At 31.1% G+C, this 14,980-nt stretch overlaps 1 protein-coding gene and 1 pseudogene across 1 annotated transcript; both read left to right on the forward strand.

The window, feature by feature from the left end:
• The first annotated feature begins 5,401 nt into the window (after positions 1 to 5,401).
• LOC119612930 (beta-1,4-glucuronyltransferase 1-like) lies at positions 5,402 to 9,428 on the forward strand. The gene is given in 3 exon segments (XM_037968819.1): positions 5,402 to 5,825; positions 5,827 to 5,918; positions 8,205 to 9,428. Coding segments are annotated over 3 exon segments (1,419 nt in total). The 5' UTR covers positions 5,402 to 5,453; the 3' UTR covers positions 9,160 to 9,428.
• A 1,671-nt stretch (positions 9,429 to 11,099) lies between these two features.
• On the forward strand, positions 11,100 to 14,824 carry LOC119612925 (annotated as a pseudogene).
• The last annotated feature ends 156 nt before the right edge of the window (positions 14,825 to 14,980 follow it).

Below are 14,980 nucleotides of genomic sequence, written 5' to 3' on the forward strand. Positions count from 1 at the left end.
ATATCCAGGTATCCCGATTGGTTTAGTGTCTCTTTAATTGGTATTAGATCCCCATATCCATTATAAGAGACACATCCCCAAAACATTACCGAGCCACCACCAAATCTACTAAAAGGTTGCAATGCTTTTTGCCTTGATCCCTTTGAAAGATGCATATATGTTCTTCCAAATGAACCTTCAAATTGGAAAGAAGATTCGTCTGTCCATAATACATTTTGCCAAAACTCCTTTGGCTTATGGGTATACTCCTTAGCAAACTCTAGACGTTTTATTTTGTTTTTGGGAGATATATCTATTTTTTTTCGGACAACATAAGTCCTTATATCATAATTCTTTGATCTTCTTCGTATTGTACTGTCACTTATATGTTTTCCAATAATGTTTTCTGACTCCTCAGCAACTTTAATTGGACTTGCATCTGGATTTTCAGCGAATACTTTCACAATTGAACAATCTTCCTCTTTGTTTGTTCTCATTTTTCGACCACTTCTACTTCTATTTTGAAGACTTCCGTATGTATTTTTCTTTTTTACTAAATTATATACTGTTTTCCGACATATTCCATACTCTTTTTCTAATTCCAACGCCGATACACCCATTCTAAATTTGGTTACAATTTCAGTTCGCATCTCGAGGGGAATTTCCCTTATTTTCACCATTTTGAATGCTTTTTATAGACTTTTTTTAAGAACATTTGAATTTAACTAATAACAAAAACTGACTAGCAAAAACCATGACGTTTTTTCCAAGACTATAGAAGTTTTAGTCGCTTTTAAGGAATGTGTAAATACTTTTGAAAAATAATAAATTTGTGTAAATATTTTTGAAAACTGAAGGTTAGGTCTACTTTTGCGAATTTAAGCAATAACTAGGACCTTTCTTCGTAATATTTTTTAACGAACGTGATCTACACCCTTTAAGGATTGTAGTAATGAACATTTTTTTCTTCAAATGTATCTTTAAAGTACCAAAATGTTGTTTTATTTCGAAGAATACTTAAATTTTCAGTGTGTGTAAATAGATACGACTATGGCTGTACATGTTTACAAATGTTAATGAAAAAAAATTAGAAAAAACGAAAACAATATAAAATTCATTAGAATTTACTTGCTGGCAGAAGATTTTTCATATTTTATAACATCATTGACATCGGATGTCAAAGAACTTAACAGTGACAGTGAAACAGTGCTGCTCTAGTATTTAAGAAGTTATTGGAAAGTTTTGAAAATAGTTTCAATTTTTTTATTATATAAATATTGTTTTTTAATAAAACTAAGTTATAAAAGTTAAAACAAAAAAAGGATTCAACAATTTGATGTGAGTCGAAACTTATTAAAAACTGAAATGTTAAATAATTCGGATATACTAACCATAGACTAGACTATAGACTAGACTATAGACTAGACTATAGACTAGACTATAGACTAGACTATAGACTAGACTATAGACTAGACTATAGACTAGACTATAGACTAGACTATAGACTAGACTATAGACTAGACTATAGACTAGACTATAGACTAGACTATAGACTGACTATAGACTATAGACTAGACTATAGACTAGACTATAGACTAGACTATAGACTAGACTATAGACTAGACTATAGACTAGACTATAGACTAGACTAGACTATAGACTAGACTATAGACTAGACTATAGACTAGACTATAGACTAGACTATAGACTAGACTATAGACTAGACTATAGACTAGACTATAGACCTAGACTATAGACTAGACTATAGACTAGACTATAGACTAGACTATAGACTAGACTATAGACTAGACTAGACTATAGACTAGACTATAGACTAGACTATAGACTAGACTATAGACTAGACTATAGACTAGACTATAGACTAGACTATAGACTAGACTATAGACTAGACTATAGACTAGACTATAGACTAGACTATAGACTAGACTATAGACTAGACTATAGACTAGACTATAGACTAGACTATGACTAGACTATAGACTAGACTATAGACTAGACTATAGACTAGACTATAGACTAGACTATAGACTAGACTATAGACTAGACTATAGACTAGACTATAGACTAGACTATAGACTAGACTATAGACTAGACTATAGACTAGACTATAGACTAGACTATAGACTAGACTATAGACTAGACTATAGACTAGACTATAGACTAGACTATAGACTAGACTATAGACTAGACTATAGACTAGACTATAGACTAGACTATAGACTAGACTATAGACTAGACTATAGACTAGACTATAGACTAGACTATAGACTAGACTATAGACTAGACTATAGACTAGACTATAGACAGACTATAGACTAGACTATAGACTAGACTATAGACTAGACTATAGACTAGACTATAGACTAGACTATAGACTAGACTATAGACTAGACTATAGACTAGACTATAGACTAGACTATAGACTAGACTATAGACTAGACTATAGACTAGACTATAGACTAGACTATAGACTAGACTATAGACTAGACTATAGACTAGACTATAGACTAGACTATAGACTAGACTATAGACTAGACTATAGACTAGACTATAGACTAGACTATAGACTAGACTATAGACTAGACTATAGACTAGACTATAGACTAGACTATAGACTAGACTATAGACTAGACTATAGACTAGACTATAGACTAGACTATAGACTAGACTATAGACTAGACTAGACTAGACTATAGACTAGACTAGACTAGACTATAGACTAGACTATAGACTAGACTATAGACTAGACTATAGACTAGACTATAGACTAGACTATAGACTAGACTATAGACTAGACTATAGACTAGACTATAGACTAGACTATAGACTAGACTATAGACTAGACTATAGACTAGACTATAGACTAGACTATAGACTAGACTAGACTAGACTATAGACTAGACTATAGACTAGACTATAGACTAGACTATAGACTAGACTATAGACTAGACTATAGACTAGACTATAGACTAGACTATAGACTAGACTATAGACTAGACTATAGACTAGACTATAGACTAGACTATAGACTAGACTATAGACTAGACTATAGACTAGACTATAGACTGGACTATAGACTAGACTATAGACTAGACTATAGACTAGACTATAGACTAGACTATAGACTAGACTATAGACTAGACTATAGACTAGACTATAGACTAGACTATAGACTAGACTATAGACTAGACTATAGACTAGACTATAGACTAGACTATAGACTAGACTATAGACTAGACTATAGACTAGACTATAGACTAGACTATAGACTAGACTATAGACTAGACTATAGACTAGACTATAGACTAGACTATAGACTAGACTATAGACTAGACTATAGACTAGACTATAGACTAGACTATAGACTAGACTATAGACTAGACTATAGACTAGACTAGACTAGACTATAGACTAGACTATAGACTAGACTATAGACTAGACTATAGACTAGACTATAGACTAGACTATAGACTAGACTAGACTCCACTCTATAGTATTGACTATTGTGTGGACTTTGTATATACTATAGTATATTCTATAATTTGGACTGTAGCTTATTCTTCTAGTCTGGACTATATTCTAATTTATAGTCTGGACTAAAGTCTATTCTATAATCTGAACAATAGTGTGGACTATAGTCTGTACTGTAGCCTATTCTATAGTTTGAATTATATTCTATTTTATAGTTTGGACTATAGCCTATTCTATAGTCTGAACTATAGCCTGTTCTATAGTCTGGACTATAGTTTATTCTATAGTCTGGACTATAGTTTATTCTATAGTCTGGACTATAGTTTATTCTATAGTCTGGACATATTCTATAGTCTGGGCTGTAGTTTATTTATAGACTAGACTATAGACTAGACTATAGACTAGACTATAGACTAGACTATAGACTAGACTATAGACTAGACTATAGACTAGACTATAGACTAGACTATAGACTAGACTATAGACTAGACTATAGACTAGACTATAGACTAGACTATAGACTAGACTATAGACTAGACTATAGACTAGACTATAGACTAGACTATAGACTAGACTATAGACTAGACTATAGACTAGACTATAGACTAGACTATAGACTAGACTATAGACTAGACTATAGACTAGACTATAGACTAGACTATAGACTAGACTATAGACTAGACTATAGACTAGACTATAGACTAGACTATAGACTAGACTATAGACTAGACTATAGACTAGACTAGACTCCACTCTATAGTATTGACTATTGTGTGGACTTTGTATATACTATAGTATATTCTATAATTTGGACTGTAGCTTATTCTTCTAGTCTGGACTATATTCTAATTTATAGTCTGGACTAAAGTCTATTCTATAATCTGAACAATAGTGTGGACTATAGTCTGTACTGTAGCCTATTCTATAGTTTGAATTATATTCTATTTTATAGTTTGGACTATAGCCTATTCTATAGTCTGAACTATAGCCTGTTCTATAGTCTGGACTATAGTTTATTCTATAGTCTGGACTATAGTTTATTCTATAGTCTGGACATATTCTATAGTCTGGGCTGTAGTTTATTCTATAGTTTGTACTACATTCTAATCTATATTCTGAACTGTAGTCTAGTCTATATTCTGAATTATAATATTACCTTTATTATGGTCTATAGTCTGGTCTATAGAGTCTTGTCTGGACAATATTAGATTATATTGACACATGTGAAATTTTATTTAAATAGGACAATTTTTAATTAATATAAACTTCTAAATAATACAGATAGCCATTTGTGCAAATGTGCAAGATTGCACACGTGTTTAATGTTTATTTGTTTTTTAAAAAAAGAAAAACCACAAGAACAATTTTGTACAACATAATTAAGTTTTTAGTGTTTATACAATACAATACAATACAATACCAAACATCATGATCAGGTTCATTATCACAAAAAATAATGAACATTAGCATTTGTAGAATAATTCTTTTAAAATCAAAAGTATTGGGCATATTATTTCAACAATTGTGCATGTTTAGAAAATTCAATATTTAGTATTAAATGATCGCTGAAACTGGGAACACACTTCATACAAAGTGTTAGAATAAATAAGAGAAAAGCGGCATAAATAACCTTTTGAAATAAATAAAAATTATAAAAAAACATTTTTTAAATAAAATAAAGTGGTGAAAAAAAAAAAAAATAATAAACAATTTTTAATAAATAAAAATTCTAAGAAATATTTTGTACGTGTAATTTAGCAAAATTAAACTAAAAGTATTCAAATTAACAACAAATAGTGAAATGTAATAATAATTTTAAAATTGGTTGAAAATTGCAGTTTATTTGAAAAGGAACACGCGATCAAACAAATAATAAAATAATACACGATCATGTAAAATAGTAACTTATAATAAAACTATAACTAAAAAACAAAAATTCGATCAAAGTTCTACTGTGATAATCATAACCAATCAACATAAAAATGTCCTTCCGTAAGATTTCCCAAACTCAGATGCGCTCCTTACTGCGTCGCAAACATCTAGAGATTATTAGCTTCATAACGTTAATAGCACTATTTTGTGTAGCCTTTCTACAATCCTATCAAAATTCAGGGATTAATTACATACCTGCACCAGTTATCACACCGCTTGAACAGCATCAGTCGCAAGAAGTGTTGATACAAGATAAAACTTATATAAAAGTGCAGAGTCCGTCTACTACTCAGCCTAAAAGCACCGAGTTGCCTTTAAAAACTAAACTGAAAAATATTTTAAATTGTCGTGATACACCGTTGCACATGGAAAAGTTACAGTATGGTCAATATTGGTTGATCAGAAATTATATACGTGGTCGTCCGTAGTATGGAAATGGGCTGTGGAGAATCGATTACTTATACTACAAATGGTGACTATACATTTATGGAGAACTTACCAACAGTTGTAAAGCGGTAAGTAAAATAATTTAAAACTAGTCTATAGTCTAGCCTATAGTCTAGGCTATAGTGTAGTCTATAGTGTAGTCTATAGTGTAGTCTATAGTCTAGTCTATAGTCTAGTCTATAGTCTAGTCTATAGTCTAGTCTATAGTCTAGTCTATAGTCTATAGTCTAGTCTATAGTCTAGTCTATAGTCTAGTCTATAGTCTAGTCTATAGTCTAGTCTATAGTCTAGTCTATAGTCTAGTCTATAGTCTAGTCTATAGTCTAGTCTATAGTCTAGTCTATAGTCTAGTCTATAGTCTAGTCTATAGTCTAGTCTATAGTCTAGTCTATAGTCTAGTCTATAGTCTAGTCTATAGTCTAGTCTATAGTCTAGTCTATAGTCTAGTCTATAGTCTAGTCTAGTCTATAGTCTAGTCTATAGTCTAGTCTATAGTCTAGTCTATAGTCTAGTCTATAGTCTAGTCTATAGTCTAGTCTATAGTCTAGTCTATAGTCTAGTCTATAGTCTAGTCTATAGTCTAGTCTATAGTCTAGTCTATAGTTAGTCTAGTCTATAGTCTAGTCTATAGTCTAGTCTATAGTCTAGTCTATAGTCTAGTCTATAGTCTAGTCTATAGTCTAGTCTATAGTCTAGTCTATAGTCTAGTCTATAGTCTAGTCTATAGTCTAGTCTATAGTCTAGTCTATAGTCTAGTCTATAGTCTAGTCTATAGTCTAGTCTATAGTCTAGTCTATAGTCTAGTCTATAGTCTAGTCTATAGTCTAGTCTATAGTCTAGTCTATAGTCTAGTCTATAGTCTAGTCTATAGTCTAGTCTATAGTCTAGTCTATAGTCTAGTCTATAGTCTAGTCTATAGTCTAGTCTATAGTCTAGTCTATAGTCTAGTCTATAGTCTAGTCTATAGTCTAGTCTATAGTCTAGTCTATAGTCTAGTCTATAGTCTAGTCTATAGTCTAGTCTATAGTCTAGTCTATAGTCTAGTCTATAGTCTAGTCTATAGTCTAGTCTATAGTCTAGTCTATAGTCTAGTCTATAGTCTAGTCTATAGTCTAGTCTATAGTCTAGTCTATAGTCTAGTCTATAGTCTAGTCTATAGTCTAGTCTATAGTCTAGTCTATAGTCTAGTCTATAGTCTAGTCTATAGTCTAGTCTATAGTCTAGTCTATAGTCTAGTCTATAGTCTAGTCTATAGTCTAGTCTATAGTCTAGTCTATAGTCTAGTCTATAGTCTAGTCTATAGTCTAGTCTATAGTCTAGTCTATAGTCTATAGTCTAGTCTATAGTCTAGTCTATAGTCTAGTCTATAGTCTAGTCTATAGTCTAGTCTATAGTCTAGTCTATAGTCTAGTCTATAGTCTAGTCTATAGTCTAGTCTATAGTCTAGTCTATAGTAGTCTATAGTCTAGTCTATAGTCTAGTCTATAGTCTAGTCTATAGTCTAGTCTATAGTTTTATAGTCTAGTCTATAGTCTAGTCTATAGTCTAGTCTATAGTCTAGTCTATAGTCTAGTCTATAGTCTAGTCTATAGTCTAGTCTATAGTCTAGTCTATAGTCTAGTCTATAGTCTAGTCTATAGTCTAGTCTATAGTCTAGTCTATAGTCTAGTCCATAGTCTAGTCTATAGTCTAGTCTATAGTCTAGTCTATAGTCTAGTCTATAGTCTAGTCTATAGTCTAGTCTATAGTCTAGTCTATAGTCTAGTCTATAGTCTAGTCTATAGTCTAGTCTATAGTCTAGTCTATAGTCTAGTCTATAGTCTAGTCTATAGTCTAGTCTATAGTCTAGTCTATAGTCTAGTCTATAGTCTAGTCTAGTCTAGTCTAGTCTAGTCTAGTCTAGTCTAGTCTAGTCTAGTCTAGTCTATAGTCTAGTCTAGTCTAGTCTAGTCTAGTCTAGTCTAGTCTAGTCAAGTCTAGTCTAGTCTAGTCTAGTCTAGTCTAGTCTAGTCTAGTCTAGTCTAGTCTAGTCTAGTCTAGTCTAGTCTAGTCTAGTCTAGTCTAGTCTAGTCTAGTCTATAGTCTAGTCTATAGTCTAGTCTATAGTCTAGTCTAGTCTATAGTCTAGTCTAGTCTATAGTCTATGGTCTATAGTCTATGGTCTATGGTCTATGGTCTATGGTCTATGGTCTATGGTCTATGGTCTAGTCTAGTCTAGTCTAGTCTAGTCTAGTCTAGTCTAGTCTAGTCTAGTCTAGTCTATAGTCTAGTCTAGTCTGTAGTCTAGTAAATACTTTAATCTATTAGAATTTTAAATTTCGTAATTCTCTTAAGCCTTTTCTTCCTTTTTCCAGTTGGTCCGGTCCCGTTAGTTTTGCCATTTATGCTCCCGGTGATGATTACGATGCCACCATGGACTCCATATTATACGTCCTTAATTGTCTGCCCGAAAGTGAAATTATACGTGACTATGTCACATTCCACATATACTTTCCCAAGGATCATCTACCCAGATTTATAGCTAAAAATGAAGATGAAGCCTTGCAATGGCCGTACGATTGCGAACTGCAGGCACCCTATCTAAATGTTAATCGTTCGGAAATGTATAAGACAATAAAAAATCTAACATATCCCATAAATGTGGGTCGTAATATTGCGCGCAAAACAGTTAATACGTATTTTATTTTCGCCTGCGACATAGAACTATATCCCAGTTTGGGTTTAGTGGATAAGTTTCTCGAAATGGTTGTAAACAATCCTGTGGCGATTTTAAAAGGTGATAAACCTAAAGTTTTTGTCCTGCCCGTTTTTGAGGTGCAAAAAAATGCCACTTTACCCGATAATAAGAAAGAGTTAAAAGAGATGTTAAATAACTCGATGGCGGTACCATTCCATAAATTTGTCTGTTCGAATTGTCATTTGGTGCCGAAACAAAAGGAGTGGGTTAAGGCAAACTACAGCGAGACATTAGTAGTATTTACGGTGGGTAAGCGCTATGATAAATTTAGGCAATGGGAGCCATTCTATATAAGCGATAACAAAGAGCCAATATTCGATGAACGTGTCACCTGGGAGGGACAATCGAATAAACGTATCCAAAATTATGCCATGTGTTTGATGGACTATGAATATCATGTTTTACATCCAGCTTTTCTGGTACATGCTCCCGGTATTAAAAGGTTTAAATCAAAATCGAATGAGGCACAAACTAGGATGCAGTATGCAGCAGAAATGAATAGAATTATATTTTATAAAATTATGCCACAATATTTGGTGTTGTATGGTGAAAATAAAAGATGTGATGTGTAGAGAGGACCTTAAAGGAAAGTGTAAAAAGAAGTCATATTAAGTCAGCGATTAAGTTCTTTTTTAAAACAAAATTTTGTATATTTTACACAGTGTAAACAATGTAAACTATTTAATATAATAAATAATATTAAAATAAATCTTTTTAAATTCCTATTTTAGTACAACACGTTATTGTTTACACAATTTTACATGATGTAAATAAATTATCATTGTATATGGTTTTACAATCTTTACACAATTATTTACTTTATGTAAAGAATGAACGAATATGCGATAATTTTGTAATATGTTTTAAAAGAACAATTTGTTAAGAAAAAAAGTATGTTTTCTATTGTTTACATAATGTAAATAACGTGTAAACAATGTATAATAATAAATAATATTAGGAATTATCTAAAAAATTAAATTTTAAATTGAAAAAGCAATTTTTAATTCTTTACATTATGTAAATAAATTAAAAAAACATTTAAGCAATTAATATTTCAATGTAGATTGAAGTCAAACCTAGACTTTAGGTTTTTTATGTTGTTTTGTATTGTTTACATTAGATAAATTAGAAATTATCTAAAAATTGAAATTTTATATTAAAAAAGTAATTTCAGGTTGTAATTAACTGTTCTTTACATAGTGTAAATGCTGTAAAAAACATGTAAACAATTAAAATTTTTTAATTTAATGAAGGGATTAACGTTTTAGTTATACAAAGTGATTTTGTATTGCTTACATTAGGAATGGTAACTATGTAAACAATGTATTTTAAGTATATAAAGTGTAAACAATGTAAATTAATAAATTAAACCTATCTAAAAATTTAATTTTTACATTAAAAAAGTAATTTAAAGTCGTAATTATAAGACGCCAAAGATTTCTAAAGAAATTTTGTGTTGTATACATAAGATAAAATTTATGTAAACAATGTATTTTATTGTAATTTTGATAAAAAATATCATTAAACATTAAATAAAATCATTTTAGAGTTAATTTGCGATCCCTTACTTAACGTTAAAAATGTAAAATACTAATCTACATTATTTACACAATGTAAATTTTGTAAAATTTATGATTTATTGAATATTTATTCAATGTAAATTAATCGCTTAAAGCTTTTTCCAAAAGAGATTACAAGTTTACCTTGTTTACACAGTAATTTACATCATGTGAACAATTTATAAATATGACTAAATATTTTAACATGTTTGAAAAATAATTTTTTCAATTGAAAATGAACAATTTTAATTGTTTACATGATGTAAACAAAGTGTAAACAATGTAAAATATTGAAGTAATCTGGAAATAATGTAATAATACAAATTTTACATAAGAAAGTGATTACATACAATTCTTTACCTTAAGTAAACAATGTAAAAAATATGTAATTAATTTAAATTTTAAAGAAATATAAAAATAATAGAAGAAATTAATGACAGTAAAGAATTTTCATTGGTACCTATACTTAATATTTTACCTCATGTAAATGAAGTGTACAAAATGTAAACAATTTGTTTACCACTAGAAATTAAGAAAATATATATATTACCTGTTAATAAAGTATAGTTTACCTTACTTTTACATAATGTAAACAATAGCTAAAACTTAGTTTTAAGTTTGAAAATACTTGTTTTAAGTAATGACTCATAAATCTTATAAAAGAAACTAAGAATTTTTATTGTTTACCTAAAGTAAACAGCAGCAATCTATGGTATTTTTTTAACTATTAAGAAAAAATTATTTAATTTAAATTTGTATACCTATTTTAAAACTAAAATATGAATAAAATTTTTTCGTATTTGAAAAAGGCAATGGAGTTAGTTACCTTCATTTCTGCACTCATTATTTGTTAAATAATAACTAAAGTATTGGACATATTATTTAAACAATTGCGAATGTTTAGAAAATAATGTAGAGCAATGATAACTTTAAAGTTAGTTGAAAATCGAACTTTATTTGAAACGTAACTAAAATAGCGGAAAAAAACTCATAAAAATGTAAAATAATCAATAAAATAAATTAAACAGTTTTTTTTAATTTTATAAAAATTTGCTCTAAATTTTATTGTAAAACTTATCAGTATATCGCTAAAAACAAATACAAAATGTCAGTCCGCCAGATGCGCAAACATCTAGAGATTTTTAGCTTCATGACGTTAATAGCATTATTTTGTGTAGTCTTAATGCTAGCATACCAAAAATCAAGAAATAATTATATAAGTGCGCGAATCACTCCACCCCACCTTAAACTGCATCAGTCTCAGGCAGTGATAATACCTGATAAAACAGATATAAAAGAGGCATATCAGGCCACTAATAAGCTCATAACCACTGAGTTGCCTTTAAAAATCAAACTGAAAAATATCTTAAATTGTCTTGATGCTCCGTTGCACATGGAAAAGTTAGATTATGGTCAATATTGGTTGATCAAAAATTATATACGTGGTCGTCGTAGTATGGAAATAGGTTGTGGCGAATCGATTACTTACACAACTCATGGTGATTATACGTTTATGCAGCATTTGCCAACAGTTGTGAAGCGGTAAGAAAATTTGTTATGAATAATGAGGACATTTAATTAAAGTAGAGTCTAGCTTATAGTCTAGTCTATAGTCTAGTCTGTAGTCTAGTCTATAGTCTAGTCTATAGTCTAGTCTATAGTCTAGTCTATAGTCTAGTCTATAGTCTAGTCTATAGTCTAGTCTATAGTCTAGTCTATAGTCTATCATAGTCTAGTCTATAGTCTAGTCTATAGTCTAGTCTATAGTCTAGTCTATAGTCTAGTCTATAGTCTAGTCTATAGTCTAGTCTATAGTCTAGTCTATAGTCTAGTCTATAGTCTAGTCTATAGTCTAGTCTATAGTCTAGTCTATAGTCTAGTCTATAGTCTAGTCTATAGTCTAGTCTATAGTCTAGTCTATAGTCTAGTCTATAGTCTAGTCTATAGTCTAGTCTATAGTCTAGTCTATAGTCTAGTCTATAGTCTAGTCTATAGTCTAGTCTATAGTCTAGTCTATAGTCTAGTCTATAGTCTAGTCTATAGTCTAGTCTATAGTCTAGTCTATAGTCTAGTCTATAGTCTAGTCTATAGTCTAGTCTATAGTCTAGTCTATAGTCTAGTCTATAGTCTAGTCTATAGTCTAGTCTATAGTCTAGTCTATAGTCTAGTCTATAGTCTAGTCTATAGTCTAGTCTATAGTCTAGTCTATAGTCTAGTTAGTCTAGTCTATAGTCTAGTCTATAGTCTAGTCTATAGTCTAGTCTATAGTCTAGTCTATAGTCTAGTCTATAGTCTAGTCTATAGTCTAGTCTATAGTCTAGTCTATAGTCTAGTCTATAGTCTAGTCTATAGTCTAGTCTATAGGTCTAGTCTATAGTCTAGTCTATAGTCTAGTCTATAGGTCTAGTCTATAGTCTAGTCTATAGTCTAGTCTATAGTCTAGTCTATAGTCTAGTCTATAGTCTAGTCTATAGTCTAGTCTATAGTCTAGTCTATAGTCTAGTCTTAGTCTAGTCTATAGTCTAGTCTATAGTCTAGTCTATAGTCTATTACTATAGTCTAGTCTATAGTCTAGTCTATAGTCTAGTCTATAGTCTAGGTCTATAGTCTAAGTCTATAGTCTAGTCCTATAGTCCTAGTCTAGAGTCTAGTCTATAGTCTAGTCTATAGTCTAGTCTATAGTCTAGTCTATAGTCTAGTCTAGTCAGTCTATAGTCTAGTCTATAGTCTAGTCTATAGTCTAGTCTATAGTCTAGTCTATAGTCTAGTCTTAGTCTAGTCTAGTCTATAGTCTTCTAGTCTTCTATAGTCTAGTCTATATCTAGTCTATAGTCTAGTCTATAGTCTAGTCTATAGTCTAGTCTATAGTCTAGTCTATAGTCTAGTCATAGTCTAGTCTATAGTCTAGTCTATAGTCTAGTCTATAGTCTAGTCTATAGTCTAGTCTATAGTCTAGTCTATAGTCTAGTCTATAGTCTAGTCTATAGTCTAGTCTATAGTCTAGTCTAGTCTAGTCTATAGTCTAGTCTATAGTCTAGTCTATAGTCTAGTCTATAGTCTAGTCTATAGTCTAGTCTATAGTCTAGTCTATAGTCTAGTCTATAGTCTAGTCTATAGTCTAGTCTATAGTCTAGTCTATAGTCTAGTCTATAGTCTAGTCTATAGTCTAGTCTATAGTCTAGTCTATAGTCTAGTCTATAGTCTAGTCTATAGTCTAGTCTATAGTCTAGTCTATAGTCTAGTCTATAGTCCAGTCTGTAGTCTAGTCTATAGTCTTCTATAGTATAGGTCTATAGTCTAGTCTATAGTCTAGTCTATAGTCTAGTCTATCGTATAGTCTAATTAGTCTATAATATAGTCTATAGTCTAGTCTTAGTTAGTTAAATCTAGTAATAGTCTAGTCTATAGTCTAGTCTATAGTCTGGTCTATAGTCAGTCTGATAGTCTAGTCCATAGTCTAGTCCCATAGTCGTAGTCCATACTCTAGTCCTATAGTCTAGTCCGATAGTCTAGTCTATACTATAGTCTAGCACCCTATCTTCGCTTTTGCCGTTGGGCCGGTCCCGTTAGTTTTGCCCTTTATGCTCCCGCGATGATTACACTGCCACCATGGAACTCCATATTACACGTTCTCAATTGTTTGCCGAAAGTGAAATGATAAACGACTATGTCACATTTCATATGTACTTCCCCAGAATCATCTTCCCAGATTTATAGCCAAAAATGAAGATGAGGCCTTAGAATGGGCCTACGATTGTGAACCGCAAGCACCCTATCTAAATGTTAATCGGTTGGAAATGTATAAGACGAAAAAAAATCTAACATATCCCATAAATGTGGGTCGTAATATAGCGCGTAAAGCAGCTAATACATATTTTGTTTTCGCCTGCGATATAGAACTATATCCCAGTTTAGGTTTGGTGGAAAAATTTCTGGAAATGGTCGGCAACAATCGTACGGCAGTTTTGGAAGGTGATAAACCTAAAGTTTTCGTCCTGCCTGTTTTTGAGGTGCAATATAATGCCACCCTACCCGATAATAAGGCAGATTTGAAGAGAATGTTAAATACATCGATGGCGGTACCATTTCATAAATATATCTGTTCGAATTGTCATTTGGTACCGAAGCATAAAGAGTGGCTGGAGGCCAGCAACAGCGAGTCATTAGAAGTATTTACAGTGGGTAAACGTTATGATAAATTTAAGTACTGGGAACCATTCTATATAAGCGATAACAATGAGCCGATTTTCGATGAACGCGTTACCTGGGAGGGTAAATCGGATAAGCGTATACAGAATTATGCCATGTGTTTGATGGACTATGAATATCATGTTTTACATCCAGCTTTTCTGGTACATGCTCCCGGTATTAAAAAGCCTAAAACAAAATCGAATGGGACCCAAATGTATGTAAAAGAAATGAATGGAATTATACATTTTAAGATTATACCCGAATATGAGGTATTGTATGGTCAAAATAATGAATGCCATGTGTAGGAGGGTAGAGTGAAGGAGCGTAGAATAATGTAAATAAAGTGTAAACAATGCAAATTAATAAATAATATGAGAATTTAGCTAACAATTAAAATTTTACATTAAAAGTGTAAATTAATATCATTTGTTACATTATGTAAACAATAGGTAAAATTGTGTTTTAATATTGAAAAGAAGAATACTGAATAATGATTCTTAAAACAAATGTAGAAGAATAAAAATTGTAATTATTTACCCAAGGTAAACAATGTAATTTATAGAATTTTATTAGTAAACAGATAAACAACGAAAAAGTTGGGCATTACATGAACTCCTTTATTAAATAAGTATGTATTATAAAA

Source organism: Lucilia sericata, unplaced genomic scaffold (assembly GCF_015586225.1).
Source record: "Lucilia sericata isolate MDLA Ls3-8-SP2 unplaced genomic scaffold, ASM1558622v1 Contig001875F_arrow, whole genome shotgun sequence".
Classification (NCBI taxonomy): Eukaryota; Metazoa; Arthropoda; class Insecta; order Diptera; family Calliphoridae; genus Lucilia; species Lucilia sericata.